We start from the raw sequence: 16,792 nt of genomic DNA, 5'->3' as shown, positions 1-16,792 counted from the left end.
GTGTGATATCATGCTCTGTCTCTCCAGACCTAAGGAGAACCAGGACAGAACCACAGCAGAGCACCCAGAACCACAGCCAGAGCCAGAGTCAGAGCTGGGCTCATCAGGGCCAACCCCAGTTGCAGGGCCAACACCGGGGGCCACCAGACAACCAGGGAGACCTCCCACCAGCCAAGAGACTCAAACTCAACCCTGAGGCCCAGCAACAGCCAGTCAACCCCCCACGCTCTCAACTACCCAACCTCAGCCCCCTAAACACTCACCCCCCCAGACCCAGCTCTAACACCCCAAATCCCCACTTCCCCAGCCCACCTCTGCAGGCCAGGTTAGGGGGGTCAGGGGGTGGTAGTAGGTATAGCTTGCGGCAGGCTCTTGGGAGGCGGAGTTTGGCCAGGAGGATTCTGGGAAAGGAGAGACTGGCCAATCATCTGCGTCAGAGGGGCGTATCCACCAGGGGGGAGGAGCCAGAACTGCTGACCTATCAGGAGAACAGTGAAGACCTGCAGGTAGGAGGAGCTTAGGCTAGTTTGACCAATAACTCCACTCAAGCCCCTACTTTTACTTCATGCAAGCACTTATTTGGGTGTGTGTTGCAGATGAACATGATGATGCTGGCAGAACACATCATGGAAGCGACTCCTGACAGGATCAAACAGGAGGGTTTTGTTGCCACGGAGACTGAGATGTCGCCACCGGAGACCGTTGGGGTCAGCGGTGATGTCAGCTGGTTGGCTAGTTACATTGGTGACGTGGAGCGGTGAGTCCAGAAAGCTCCTATCTCTATATCTCCTATCTCTATATGATACTGTGGTATTGTATCGATGTAGTGTATATTACTGCCTGCACTCTCCCTCATACTGCTTCTGGTGATTTTCCTTCAGGTTTCTATACTCCAGGCCCCAGATGCCCACCCCAAGCCCTATACCAAGCCCCCTGACCGGGCCTGAGGATCAGGAAAGTCCCCTGGCTCCGCAAGGCCTGCCCTCCCCGGCCGACTGGAGCTCCTTCCTGCATGCATCACTCAGTGGAGAGGGCCCAGACACCAACCCTGCCCACCTCACACTGACAGAGGCGGAGCAAAGAGAACTGTACGAGGCTGCAAGACACGCCCACCACACCCTCAGAAAGTACAAGGTATTGATAATAACTCTGTTTGTAAAGCTGTCGTACACAAAAATCACTCAAAGCACTACAAAATACAACAGAAGGGTCAAGTAGAAGAAGACTTTATTCTGGGTTAAAAGTTCTCCCTGCCAGGTCCCTGGCTCCACAGGTTGAAGGGTGAATGGGTGGATGTCTGGAGTAGTATTGTCTGGGTGTGTGTGATTGACCCTGCATGGGGAGTTTAAGCAGAGCATGGCCTGGATAGAAAAAACAACTGCACTGCATTCTCTCTCTCTCTCTCTCCCTCATAAGGATACACTGCAACAACTGTATGATCTAGAATCCAGTGTTGTGAAGTTTGGGGTCAACCATCTGTGGCTCGCATGCCCACTCCTGGTCTCTCCCCTGTGGTTGCCATGCCAACTCACCCTTCCCTCCCTCCTTCCTCTAGGGCCGGCCAATCCAGGAGCAACGTAAAGAGACCGTAGCAGTGGTCCAGCGCTGCTATAAGAAATACAAACAGGTACAGTAAGACTCTCAATCCCAGATCAATCAGAAGAACATATCAGCCCTGCTACTGAAACCAATGACCAATCAGCATCAGTCAGCTCAGCCATTAGTCAGGACAGCTAGAACACAGCAGCTGACATACCTTCTACTCTATGTCTAGTCTGGTTCACTATGACTGGATGTATCCACAATATGTCCTTCATACTCTCTCTCTTTCTTTCTCCCTCTCTCCATCTCTCTCAAGCTGTCATGGATAGCCTTGAAGGTAGTGTGGCACTCTCTCTCAATCTCTCTGTCTTTATTCTATAACACATTGTTTGAATGTACATTAAGTTTGTACTATTTCCCTGACCAGTCTAATGTAATATCTCTATCAGTATGCACTTTATAAGAGGATGACGCTGGCAGCCATTTTGATCCAGAGCCGCTTCCGCAGTTTCCACGAACAGAGGAAGTTCCAGCAGAGCCGGCGAGCAGCAGTACTGATCCAGCAATACTACCGCAGCTACAGACACTCTCTCAGGTACACACATGGCACGAAACCTAAGGTGCACATAGGTCATTATCAATACAACATCACAATAAGGTGCACATAGGTCATTATCAATACAACATCACAATAAGGTGCACATAGGTCATTATCAATACAACATCACAATAAGGTGCACATAGGTCATTATCAATACAACATCACAATAAGGTGCACATAGGTCGTTATCAATACAACATCACAATAAGGTGCACATAGGTCATTATCAATACAACATCACAATAAGGTGCACATAGGTCATTATCAATACAACATCACAATAAGGTGCACATAGGTCATTATCAATACAACATCACAATAAGGTGCACATAGGTCATTATCAATACAACATCACAATAAGGTGCACATAGGTCGTTATCAATACAACATCACAATAAGGTGCACAAAGGTCGTTATCAATACAACATCACAATAAGGTGCACATAGGTCGTTATCAATACAACATCACAATAAGGTGCACATAGGTCATTATCAATACAACATCACAATAAGGTGCACATAGGTCATTATCAATACAACATCACAATAAGGTGCACATAGGTCGTTATCAATACAACATCACAATAAGGTGCACATAGGTCGTTATCAATACAACATCACAATAAGGTGCACATAGGTCGTTATCAATACAACATCACAATAAGGTGCACATAGGTCATTATCAATACAACATCACAATAAGGTGCACATAGGTCATTATCAATACAACATCACAATAAGGTGCACATAGGTCATTATCAATACAACATCACAATAAGGTGCACATAGGTCATTATCAATACAACATCACAATAAGGTGCACATAGGTCGTTATCAATACAACATCACAATAAGGTGCACATAGGTCGTTATCAATACAACATCACAATAAGGTGCACAGGTCATTATCAATACAACATCACAATAAGGTGCACATAGGTCGTTATCAATACAACATCACAATAAGGTGCACATAGGTCATTATCAATACAACATCACAATAAGGTGCACATAGGTCATTATCAATACAACATCACAATAAGGTGCACATAGGTCGTTATCAATACAACATCACAATAAGGTGCACATAGGTCGTTATCAATACAACATCACAATAAGGTGCACATAGGTCGTTATCAATACAACATCACAATAAGGTGCACATAGGTCATTATCAATACAACATCACAATAAGGTGCACATAGGTCATTATCAATACAACATCACAATAAGGTGCACATAGGTCATTATCAATACAACATCACAATAAGGTGCACATAGGTCATTATCAATACAACATCACAATAAGGTGCACATAGGTCGTTATCAATACAACATCACAATAAGGTGCACATAGGTCGTTATCAATACAACATCACAATAAGGTGCACATAGGTCATTATCAATACAACATCACAATAAGGTGCACATAGGTCATTATCAATACAACATCACAATAAGGTGCACATAGGTCATTATCAATACAACATCACAATAAGGTGCACATAGGTCATTATCAATACAACATCACAATAAGGTGCACATAGGTCGTTATCAATACAACATCACAATAAGGTGCACATAGGTCGTTATCAATACAACATCACAATAAGGTGCACATAGGTCATTATCAATACAACATCACAATAAGGTGCACATAGGTCATTATCAATACAACATCACAATAAGGTGCACATAGGTCATTATCAATACAACATCACAATAAGGTGCACATAGGTCATTATCAATACAACATCACAATAAGGTGCACATAGGTCGTTATCAATACAACATCACAATAAGGTGCACATAGGTCGTTATCAATACAACATCACAATAAGGTGCACATAGGTCATTATCAATACAACATCACAATAAGGTGCACATAGGTCATTATCAATACAACATCACAATAAGGTGCACATAGGTCATTATCAATACAACATCACAATAAGGTGCACATAGGTCATTATCAATACAACATCACAATAAGGTGCACATAGGTCGTTATCAATACAACATCACAATAAGGTGCACATAGGTCGTTATCAATACAACATCACAATAAGGTGCACATAGGTCATTATCAATACAACATCACAATAAGGTGCACATAGGTCATTATCAATACAACATCACAATAAGGTGCACATAGGTCATTATCAATACAACAACATAATAAAGTGCACATAGGTCGTTATCAATACAACATCACAATAAGGTGCACATAGGTCATTATCAATACAACATCATAATAAGGTGCACATAGGTCGTTATCAATACAACATCACAATAAGGTGCACATAGGTCATTATCAATACAACATCACAATAAGGTGCAGAACGTTTGATTTGCCTGCTGGGGGGCGAGGAGACCCCCATCGCCACTGCGTGTCGTTTTTAAGGGATTGTTAAATAAATACATGTTATAACTATTTGGTTTTAATATCATCACCTCTTGAAGAACATAGTCAGGACTACACATTTACAATTATGCCACATTTAGCTCTATTATCCGACTTAAACAGCAAGTAACTGTCTGCTTTCATGATCAGTAAACATCAATTGATCATGTAATTTCAGATACATGAGAGTATTCCCAGGATATCTCTTTATATTGGCCACCATTAATTGGATATTTGAGTGATATAACATAAAAGTGAACTATACCTGACAAATATGACTGGTTTAAGTTCATTTCCCATCCTTTGTGGGGTCTACCTGTCAAGCAGCAGAAGGGTGCATTTGCCAAAGTATTGTTTGATCATGTTTACTTTGCAAGCTACCGGTAGAAACGTTGTACAGTTGGCTAAACATAGTGGTAAGTAGACCTAATGTGCTTTTTTATCCAACCAACGTGAACCTACCTAGCAAAGTTAGCTAACATTATCCCCTTTTCAACATTGTTTTTCAGAGTGTTTAATCACGATTGCTGCTGACAGACATGATAGGTTACAGTGATTGATGGACAATGTCAAAGTGGCTAGCTAGCTAACAACAGATCGCGTCAATATGGACAGTTAACAAGCTACCTTTCAGGGCTTAAACTAGATGGCTATGTCCAAATATAGTTTGATTTGCTTGTCATCTATTGTGGTGATGACAGAAGTCTGACTGACAACTTTACCAGGATGATGACTTGTCAATCTCTTTCCAAAAGCCTAATCTCTGATGAAGCAAGCTAAATGACACATGTTATATATGCCAAATGGATAGGCTACCCTCACGTATCTGACATTTTACTGATCATGAAAGCAGGCAGTTACTTGCTGTATAAGTCTGATGATATTAAAACCAAATAGTTATAACATGTATTTAACAATCCCTTAAAAAAGGACACATTTAAAAAACAGCACAATGGTTTTAGTGGTGCTGGGGTCTCCTTGCCCCCCAGCAGGCAAATCGAACGCTCTGCACCTTATTGTGACGTTTTATTGATACCGACCTATACACACAAACAGACAAGCACACACACACACCCTAACTGTGCTGTGTGGTTGTCATCATGCAGCAGTCTCCTCACTAAGAGACAGAACCAGGCTGCCCGTAAGATCCTGAGGTTCCTGCTCAGATGCCGCCACAGGTACTAATACACATAATCTCCTTCCTGCTCCAGACCAGCTGTCACTACATCACCATGATAGAGAGGATGCAGGTGTTGACCATGTCTGTCCTCTCTAGCATGGCCGTGTGGTGACAACCCCACCCCTCCTTCCCATACCCAGTGTGTGTGTGTGCTAATAGTTGGTGTTGTTTTGCTGTTTCTGTGAAGCCTCTTGATGGACCATAGACCAGTCAAACGGGTAAGTGAGCACCAGTAACTCAGTTTGGGCTTTTCTTACCCCCTCTTCTTACTCTCATTTCTTACTTTCTCCTCATACTCTCTCTTTTTCTCTCCTTCGCCCCTTCTCTCTCTCACTTTTCTCTCGCTCCCTCTCTCCATGTGGCTGATGCCTGTTTGCATGTCAGCTCTTGAGAGGGAGAGAGGGAACACTGGGTCAGTCCAAACCTCAAACATAAACACCTATATCTGTCCCTCTAGTCCGTTTGCTTTCTCTCTCTCCCTCTCTGTTCCTCTCTCTATCTCTCTCGCTCTCTGTTCCTCTCTCTATCTCTCTCGCTCTCTGTTCCTCTCTCTTTCTCTCTATTTCTCTCTCTTTCTCCCTCTCTCTCCCTCTCTGTTCCTCTCTCTTTCTCTCTCTCCCTCTCTCCCTCTGTTCCTCTCTATATCTCTCGCTCTCTGTTCCTCTCTCTCTTTCTCTCTCTTTCTCTGTCTTTCTCTCTCTCCCTCTCTCTCCCTCTCTGTTCCTCTCTCTTTCTCTCTCTCCCTCTCTCTCCCTCTCGGTTCCTCTCTCTTTCTCTCTCTTTCTCTGTCTTTCTCTCTCTCCCTCTCTCTCCCTCTCTGTTCCTCTCTCTTTCTCTCTCTCCCTCTCTCTCCCTCTCGGTTCCTCTCTCTTTCTCTCTCTCTCTGTTCCTCTCTCTCTCTCGTCCTCTCTCTTTCTCTTTCTTTCTCTCTCTCTCTCTATCTCCCTCTCTCTCTCTCTCTCTCTCTTCCTCTCTATTTCTCTCTCTCCTCTCTCTTCCTCTCTCTTTCTCTCTCTTTCTCTCTTTCTCTCTCTCCCTCGCTCTCCCTCTTTGTTCCTCTCTCTCTCTCCCTCTCTCTCCCTCTCTGTTCCTCTCTCTTTCTCTCTCTCTCCCTCTCTGTCCCTCTCTCTCCCTCTCTGTTCCTCTCTCTTTCTCTCTCTGGATATTGCTGAATGATGCTGGTATTTCTGCATGACTGACAGAGAGAGGGGGCAGGTCCTTCTGCTTTACTTCCAGGGACTGGGGCATGCTTTGAATGACATCACTTCCTCTGTGGGAGGGGCTTCTCTCTTGTTTGGCCTGCCAGTATCCTGCTATTATTTTTGGCTTGGTAGTTGTGGAGGGAGAGGGGGGAGAGAAGTGTGTGTGTGTGCGCGCTTGCCCGCGTGCGTGGGTGGGTGTGCGCGCGTGTGTGTGTATGAGGCCGCTCATCTTACAGTCATCTGAGAACTGTAACACAGAAAGTGGCTGGTGAACCAAAATAACTGTTTGTTGTCCCCAGTGCCACCCATCAGTGTGGTGTGTGTGTGTCTGACCTGGAGCTCTTCTCTCCTCTAGGGCAAGAGAGCAGAGAAAGGCCAGGGGTCCTGAGAGCCCACGAACCAGTCCAACACAGAGCCCCCTCATCCTGTGAGCTCCTCTACACCCTTCTCTTCCCTCTCCTCCTCTCCCTTCCTCCCTCGGTCTCACAGGGGCAACTCTCTTTTCCTCCCTCTCCTCATACCACTCTCACAATGGGACTACTTCACAGTCCACACTCCTCTTCTCCAAACAGACTGCTAACAATGAGGATGGAGACACGGCAACTATATCACTGAGACAACACAGAGACAACTCTCCTCTCTCTCCTCCCTCTGTTTCTGTGAGACAAACGCTTCCCAAACAGACAGGTACACATCCATATCTGGGAGACTGCTCTGATGAACGTATGGACCTGGCTCTGGCCACAGCATCGCTTTACTTTCCTCTTCCTCCAGATCACAGAGAGGAAACTACACTACCCTGCCTGGCATCTTTGCACTCTTCACAGATAGATCAATGTTTTCTTCAAGAGCAGAAAAGAACAAGAGAAGAAGATCAGGATGCAGCTGAAGATGCACATTTTTTTATCGAACATGTTCGATACGGAGAATGGGATGATTGGTTTTCTCATATGGGCAACATTTGCATTGACATGCATAATCTATATTGGACCTGTTGTACATGCTGTATAAATGATACATTTTAGGAAAGGAAAACATAAACCAAATATCACTCCCATATCCTGTATGCATGCACTGTTTTTCACTAGCTCTTCTCCCATGGCTTTTATGGCAGTTGGCAAAGTCAATGTGATCACCACACTCTGATTGGCTGGCTAGACAGGTCAACCAGTCCCCCAAAGAGAAGTACTACACTTGAATGTAAGAAGAACATTAACAGATAGGGGTTTAGATGTAAATAACAGTGTCTTAATTTGTTATATTGACTTGTCTATGAAGTCATTCTCTGAGGCAGCATTTTGCTAGCCTGGTGTGTGAGTCTGTGTTTGTTGAATCTAATGCATGTGTTTGAGCTGTGAGCTCCTGCATGCGAACCAAACTTGTTTGTTTTGTATTTATGTGTAGTGGTGTCTCACTTCTGTCCTCATTGACTATCTCTACCCTGTGTTTATCATGTGCTCTATGTAAGGAAAATAACCTGGGTTTTCTGTTTTTATTTATGTATTATTTATCTTTTTTTTTTATTATTTACCTTGTTATGTTCTTTCATTTAATTTACAGTAAGAAAATGGCATTTTAGCCCGAGTCAGTTTTATCCCCCTATTGTGTGGTAATGTGTGACATATTCAGTTCAGATGGTTATCTGTCTCTGTCAATTTGTTCTTAACATGAACTTCAAAAAGCCACATATGGTTTTGAGGAGAGTGTCACATTGCATTGCCTTGACTTCTTATAGTCTGTGAGAAGTCCCTATACTTACTATACGCTAGCCCCTGTCTAGGACATGGGTCCCTATATTAGCCCTTATAGAGTTTAGCCCAACCCATATTTTTGACTATTGAGCGTCTCTGTACATAAATGACGAGGTAAGGGTATATATGGAGACCCTGGATCTTTTCATGAGAAAAGACTGTATTTAAGAATATATATTATTTTACTTCTATAACAACAATATGAGCAGATAGAGACCCGGGTATACAGGACAATTGTATTGTTTGTAAATAATGTAAATACTAACCATGGATCTATGTGCATGAGAAAATAAGACAAAGAAACGGGGCAAGAAAATCAACATACATTTTTTTGTGGCTATGGACTGTAAGAGGATTTGAACTACTTTACAAGTGTTTGATATAAGTGTTATTGAAGAACATTTTGCTAAAGCATGACATTGATGAAATCTTATGTTAAAACAAGTGATATAAAGAATAAGGGCAGAAAGCAAAATGTATACACATCATGCTTTTGATTTCAGGCTAGCAAGAATGAAATCATTTTGCTAGTGGTGCCAATTATTATGAATTCTACTTTTCCCTAGGACCCTAGGATTAGCGCAGGAGTTTTTCCTGACCATGTGGTCACTTGTTCAGGAAAAACTCCTGGTACAGGAGGTAAAACATACAAGTATTAAATATACTGTACACAGTCATCTCAAGCAAATGAAGGGTGGGAAAGCAAGGAGAACTTCATAATCTATTCTTCTAAAGTGTACACAGAATGAGTTCCTGTCAGGTGTCAAAACCAAACAAACTGGTGATGGGTGATGTTTCTGTTAGTGTGGTCCTCTGTGGCTCAGTTAGTAAGAGCGTTGTGCTGGCAATGCCAAGGTTGTTGGTTAATTTCCTGCAGGGATCACACACATACTCAAAATGTATGCCCTCACTGTACTGAGTAAGTTACTTTGGATAAATGTGTCTGCTAAGTGGTATATACTTTTATGTTAATGCAATTGCAGATTTGAAACTTTCATCTCTTAGCTTCAGACAGATGTTTTCCCCTTCAAATTCCCCAGCATGTAATTGCCAATAGTATGGCCCGTGTTACAATGAGGCGTTTCCTTCCCTGGAGTGTCTTACAGATTTGCTTTGACTGAGGATTATGACCAGTTTGGTTAGAAAGTGCCTACTCATATACAGAACGTACAAGCTAATATCAGGAACCCACTATATGTCTCCAAACAAGTTAACCCATTCTCTCTATAGTTTCCCAAATTGTGTGTGACGATTATTCTACACAGAAGATTGGCGCCCAGTCTTATTTTGAACTCTAATTTGTTAGTGATTTTTTTTTCTGCTTCCTATACCTAAGTGTTTATGCATTCAAAATATTCCATTGTTAAAAGACAGTGACAAGATGGCTATAGCAGAAACAGACTGATACTAGTGCTTACTAGTGCCTCTAAGCAGATGATGTATTTTACTCCTCCTACCAGGTAGACACTGAGTAGTGGATCCCAGCATACATTACCATGGTTCATTTGGGTTGCTACATTATTTAAAAAAATCCATAGCTCTGATTTGCCCCCTACATGTATTTATTAGTGAGAAGGAAACATGGACAACGTTTCAATCCTCATTGGGATCTCAGTTAGGTTGCCAGATCATGCCATATCTCTGACTGGGCTGGTTGATATATTATAGGCTAAATTCTGCATGGCACATTCACGCCCATTTTACAGTAATGGCAGTACATGTAGGCCTAGACACTGTCATATAGATACCTTGGGTTAAGTCTTTAGTGAGATGTAGAGCACAAGAAACCCTCTTTCTGGAATTCAACTGTTGTATGGTCATTCTCAAGATGCAAATATCTGTTTTGAACATTGATAAAGTGTATTCTTCTGCATGGAAATTGCACGACATTTCACTTTATTTATCATCTGTTCAGTCCTGGCAGTAATGATCTTCCAATGTTCTTACATAAAAACATATCTTAGCTGGAGCAAACTTCACATACACAGACAGAGACATGCACACGACTCACTCGGTCGTCTCACAATCTCCAATCTTGCACACACATCACACTCTCTCTCTTTTATTTTTTCTTAGGGAGCAGTAACTCCCTCAGATTTAAACTCAGGGTTCTAGAATGGCTTGGGGGTGTGGAGTAGGCCCTGTGTGTGTGTGTGTGTGTGCGCGTGTGTGTGTGTGTTAATCAGCCAATTGTGATTAGGCTATACCTCCTCTTTCATAAGATGACAGTGGCGATGACCCCACAGAGAGCTGGCAGACTGAGGTCTTGTTCACAGGGAGTTGGCCTGAGATGGGTGCCACACACATCCCATCTATAAAGGACTTCCACTTCCAAACACCTGAGACACAACATATAACATATATAATACAAACATTTGAATATATGTAGAGCCTCACAAAGAAGACAATAATATCCTCTCTAGGGCCCGGAGTGGTTTTCCTGACCAGGAAAAACTCTGGGCATAGTCATTATGGCCCAGGAATTATTCATGTTGGAAAGGCTCTCCAGCCTATCGCTGTTTCACTCTGTAGTCAACTCTTGAATGCGCTTAATCATTTTATACCCTGGCCTGGAACTGTGCCCTCCAACCACATCACAGCTACACTAACAGAAACACAGAGAGGGGCTGCTGTTTAAAGGGGGTGAATTCACACTGGATAAGGCTTTCCACTGAAACACACAGAGCAATAAACAAACATATACATTTTCTAAATGAGGATCTGTAAATTTAAGTAAGCGTAGAGATCAGTTTGTAGAGAAAAACATAAGCTATGTCACAGGCAACTTTGACTTCCTCCAAGGAAGTGGGCCACATTCAGTAGCCGAACGTTGCAGATAGAAATGCTATGAATATAGCTGACGTGATTCCTTATTCTACATGTCAGAAAGGCAAGTTTGTTCTACATGCCATATTTCTATCTGAACATAACAAAACGCTGCGTCCTGCTGAACTCGCTCCTGGGCAAGCTGCACAGAGGTGACCTTTGACCCACAGGTTAAAGGTCAAATAAGAGATAAATTATGAAATACAGGCCGTAGTTATAACGGGCTATGGGCTAACATCACTCTGCATGTTTAAATAGTGCTAGCTAGACTTCTCCCTCTCTTTCTCTTTTCCTCTCTCATCCTTAGCTTTGTTCCCTCCTATTTTGTGTTCTTCATGCCCCCTCTCTCTCTTTATCTCTCTCTCTTTCTACCTCTCTTTCCCTCTTTTGTAAGTGAATTTTTTATAATGTGCATGTATACGCATCAATAAATAGTTGAATATGTTTTTAAAAAGTATCTTCTGCTGCTGAGGCCATGCAAAGTGTTTTGAATTGCCCTTATATGTGGAAAATGTATTTTGAATGCTTTACATAATTTCTGCTGTAAAATGAAATCTGAGTAAAAAGAAAATTTGCACTTTACTGTAATGGTCTGATGTTTATTTTATTGTCAGTGTGATTGTACGACATTTAAAAGAAACTGGGCTACAAATTGTTTATCATATCTATGCTACGTTTTTGTATTTGTAGTATTTCCAGAAATACTGTTGAAAATTAAGTCTCTGGTAATTCTGTCCATGGGCCTATAATGAAGTAAGTTGAGGCATTGAAGAGACTTTATTTCCTTGTTGAATAATGATTTCATTTAAAGTAACTATCTAGTGAAAATCTCACTTTTAAAAGCTCTTAGGGCTCGATTCAATCCGTATTGCGGAGGTTCAGCGTTACAACGTGATTGAAATGTAAAGGCAATGTTCCCGCATTAGCAGAGACTGCATTCACGATAAACACTGCATATGTTGGCTTTACTTTTCTATGGTGCAATCTGTAATGCTTCAGCGAAACAGATTGAATCGAGCCCTTAATTTGTTAACTCATACCCAAATAATGTTGTTGACTCATCCTGTACTTGAAGTTGTGGCCAAAGCATACATTTTAGAAGGGGAAAAAACACTTTTAAAACCCTACCTCAAACATTTATCTCAAACAGCTTGCTATTTCCTGATAGTGGATGACGTCATGTTTTTGACCAAGATGTCTCACTGGCTCATTGGCTGTTTACTTGTCATTAATATTTTTATTGATATGCCCACAACATTCTGTCACAGAGTTTATAAACCCTGAGGTACAACATCACCAAGCTTGCGAAGCAGACCAAGCAGACCAGGTTTGAGAAGTCATTGAGAGAAGTGAATTTTCTCGAAATCTCAAAGCACAACCTAGATTCGAGACCAGTATCTTAAGTAGTTGAACATGTTATTACTCCAACCTCGTGAAAGTAACTAACTGACACATTTTCATTTTCTTCAAAAACAACTTTATATCGAAGGTGTGCCTTTGATTTGATGGCCTGCATGTGCTCAGTTTGCGCAAGACAACCGTTAGACCCGATGACGGGTTTCTACGCATGAACTTAGCTAGCCAACTACATCGCCTACAAGTGTGATCAGTGACTGGAGAAGCAGTTTCTGCCTATCTTTACAATGTACTGTCTTTGATTCTGTTGTTGGGGTATGCCCACACCATTCAAACACAGAAAAGCTGCTTTTTAACATACCTAATTACCAGTTTTTGGAAGAAAACTATTTCACTCATATTGTAATTAATTATAGATCATATTTAATAGAAATCTGGAAACACTGGACAGCTGCTTTAAATCCATGTGTATGTATTGCTGACTTCATGTGCTCATGGGAAACTGGGAAGTGGGAAGTGGTCAATCCAACATGATTGTGTTGAAGTGCTTATGAAGTCGAAACAATTCTTCAACCAATAAGACTTTAGCTAGCTTGATAAACTAGCTAAAATTGCTAATAATAAAGTTAGCTAGCTTTCTTAGCATTGACAATATGGTCAGATTAGCTACATTATACATATTCATAAGGTTGTAATTGTCGAACACTGATTTGTTATCATCTGTTGGTTAAAAAGGTAAAATGTCACTGGTGAAACGTCACAACACGACAACTCAGGTAACAACATTTTCTCCGAGTTTCAAACTTGTAATTCCGATTAGGAGGGTTATTCAAGTGAAATTTTCCACTGCAAACTTGGAGCTTCCGATAACTCCGACAGCACGTGAACGCCGCATAATTCCATTCTCATTTGCCACGTTTACGTGCTAGTCGGAACTAGGAAACTTGTATATTTCCCGACTTACTAACTAGTTGAACGCGGCATGTGTATAACTACAACCAGTTAGCAAGTTGGACATTTCAGAGTTTCCTATTTCCAACTAGCAGGTTAACGCGACACTACATCACCCTTTTACCCATATTAGACTGTGTTTACACAGGCAGCCTAATTTTTATATTTTTTCACTAATTGGTCTTTTGACCAATCAGATCAACTCTAAAACAAGCTCTGATGTGATTGGTCAAAAGACCAATTAGTTTGAAAAAAGATCAGAATTGGGCTACTTGTGTAAACACAACGTTGTATGCCTATTCAAGACAAAGGAGATGATTGTGGACTACAGGAAAAAGAGGACCGAGTACGCCTCCTTTCTCATCGATGGGGTTGCAGTGGATCAGGTTGAGAGCTTCAAGTTCCTTGGTGTCCACATCACCAACAAACTAACATGGTCCAAGCACACCAAGACAGTCGTGAAAAGGGCACGACACAACCTATTCCCCCTCAGGAGACTGAAAAGATTTGGCATGGATCCTCAGATCCTCAAAAGGTTCTGCAGCTGCACCATCGAGAGCATCCTGACTGGTTGCATCACTGCCTGGAATGGCAACTGCTCTGCCTCCGACCGCAAGGCACTACAGAGGGTAGTGCGAACGACCCAGTACATCACTGGGGCCAAGCTTCCTGCCATCCAGGACCTCTATACCAGGTGGTGTCAGAGGAAGGTCCTAAAAATTGTCAAAGACTCCAGCCACCCTAGTCATAGACTGTTCTCTTTGCTACTTCATGGCAAGCGGTACCGGAGCGCCAAGTCTAGGTCTAAGAGGCTTCTAAACAGCTTCCACCCCAAAGCCAATTTTCTATGGGGTTGAGGTCAGGGCTTTGTGATGGCCACTCCAATACCACTCCAATACTTTGTTGTCCTTAAGCCATTTTGCCACAACTTTGGAAATTGTCCTCCTCATGATGCCATCTATTTTGTGAAGTGCACCAGTCCCTCCTGCAGCAAAGCACCTCCACAACATGATGCTGCCAACCCCGTGCTTCACGTTTGGCATGGTGTTCTTCGGCTTGCAAGCCTCCCCCTTTTTCCTCCAAACATAACGATGGTCATTATGGCCAAACAGTTCTATTTTTGTTTCATCAGACCAGAGGATATTTCTCCAAAAAGTATGATCTTTGGTCGCATGTGCAGTTGCAAACCATAGTCTGGCTTTTTATTGGCAGTTTTGGAGCAGTGGCTTCTTCCTTGTTGAGCGGCCTTTCAGGTTTTGTCGATATAGGACTCGTTTTACTGTGGATATAGATACTTTTGTACCTGTTTCCTCCAGCATCTTCACAAGGTCCTTTGCAGTTGTTCTGGTATTGATTTGCACTTTTTGCACCAAAGTACGTTCAACTCTAGGAGACAGAACACATCTCCTTCTTGAGAGTTACGACCTCTGCGTGGTTCCATGGTATTTATACTTGCGTACTATTGTTTGTACAGATGAATGTGGTACCTTCTGGCGTTTGGAAATTGCTCCAAAGGATGAACTAGACTTGTCTACCATTTTTTTCTGAGGTCTTGGCTGATTTCTTTTGATTTCCCCATGATGTCAAGCAAAGAGGCACTGAGTTTGACGGTAGGCCTTGGAATACATCCACAGATACACCTCTAATTGACTCAATTGATGTCAATTAGCCTATCAGAAGCTTCTAAGACCATGACATAATTTTCTGGAATTTTCCAAGCTGTTTAAAGGCACAGTCAACCTAGTGTATGTAAACTTGTGATACAGTGAATCATAAGTGAAATCTGTCTGTAAACAATTGTTGGAAAAATTACTTTTGTCATGCACAAAGCAGATGTCCTACCCGACTTGCCAAACCTATAGTTTGTTAACAAGAAATTTGTGGTTGAAAACGAGTTTTAATGACTCCAACCTAAGTGTATGTAAACCTCCAACTTAAACTGTAGTTATTTATAGGATGACACTTCTTCAATGGATAAGCCACCAGATGTGACAATGCTAACATTGTCTGGCAGTGTTCTAGCTCTGGTGAAGGTTATGAATAATTTTTTTTGTATATTCAAGACCAGTTTGAGACCATAAAGGGAGGCCTGCTGTGATTTAAAGCAGTCTGGAGCTATTCAACAGCCTGAACCAGAGAAGGAGCACATGAATATATAACTGTATAATCTGCATATAGATGTAACTTTGCTGGTTGCATCCCATTTCCCAAATCATTAATGCAAATGAATCTAATGAAACCCTGGGGCACAATTTTCTGGCCCTTCACTGAGACCAATGTTTCTGAGTCTAGCTAGCAAAAATCCATGGTCATCTGAATAAAAGGCCTTTGATAAATCCACAAACAGAGCAGCTGTCACGGCCGTGAAAAGAAGAGGACCAAGGTGCAGCGTGGTGAAAGTACATTTTCCTTTTATTAATAAAAATGACGCCGAAAAAAACCAATAAACACTACAAAAACAAACCGTGAAGCTGAAGGCTATGTGCCCTAAACAAAGTCAACTTCCCACAACACAGGTGGGAAAAAGAGCTACCTAAGTATGGTTCTCAATCAGAGACAACGATAGACAGCTGTCCCTGATTGAGAACCATACCCGGCCAAAACATAGAACTACAAAACATAGAACATAGAATACCCACCCCAACTCACGCCGTGACCAAACCAAAATAGAGACATAAAAAGGATCTCTAAGGTCAGGGCGTGATAGCAGCACAATGTTGCTTTTTATCAAGTCCAATAATGATGTAATTTGCCATAGCTGCAGTTGTGGTGCTGTGCCCCGATCTAAAGCCAGACTGAACCCCTCTCAGTATGTTCTTTTCAATTAACACGTTTTTTAACTGTGAGTTCACTAGGGATTTATAGACTTTAGCCAGGATAGGAGGTTTGGAGATAGGATGATAGTTATTAGCATCTGAGGGATCTCCATTCTTTAGCAGTGGGATGACATAAGCTGATTCCCAAATGCTGGGTATGGAA

The 16,792-nt window shown here is 42.0% G+C and overlaps 1 protein-coding gene across 3 annotated transcripts in view; it reads left to right on the top strand.

Annotated features, from left to right (window-relative positions):
* LOC139535736 (calmodulin-binding transcription activator 1-like) overlaps positions 1-12,088 on the top strand; it is a 113,769-nt gene extending 101,681 nt beyond the window's left edge. Inside the window, exons 15-23 of one of the 3 annotated variants that reach the window (XM_071335488.1) lie at positions 28-506; positions 597-757; positions 882-1,134; positions 1,556-1,627; positions 1,859-1,879; positions 1,992-2,137; positions 5,654-5,725; positions 5,915-5,945; positions 7,285-12,088. In XM_071335488.1, the coding sequence (XP_071191589.1) occupies positions 28-506; positions 597-757; positions 882-1,134; positions 1,556-1,627; positions 1,859-1,879; positions 1,992-2,137; positions 5,654-5,725; positions 5,915-5,945; positions 7,285-7,317 (1,268 nt within the window). In that variant the 3' untranslated portion in view covers positions 7,318-12,088. The remainder of the gene's footprint in view (positions 1-27; positions 507-596; positions 758-881; positions 1,135-1,555; positions 1,628-1,858; positions 1,880-1,991; positions 2,138-5,653; positions 5,726-5,914; positions 5,946-7,284) is intronic. The other 2 variants (XM_071335487.1, XM_071335489.1) reach the window with 2 other exon arrangements.
* Positions 12,089-16,792: the final 4,704 nt, after the last annotated feature.

This window comes from Salvelinus alpinus, chromosome 12 (assembly GCF_045679555.1).
Source record: "Salvelinus alpinus chromosome 12, SLU_Salpinus.1, whole genome shotgun sequence".
NCBI classification, from domain to species: Eukaryota; Metazoa; Chordata; class Actinopteri; order Salmoniformes; family Salmonidae; genus Salvelinus; species Salvelinus alpinus.
This window is presented reverse-complemented; position numbering and strand designations above follow the sequence as displayed.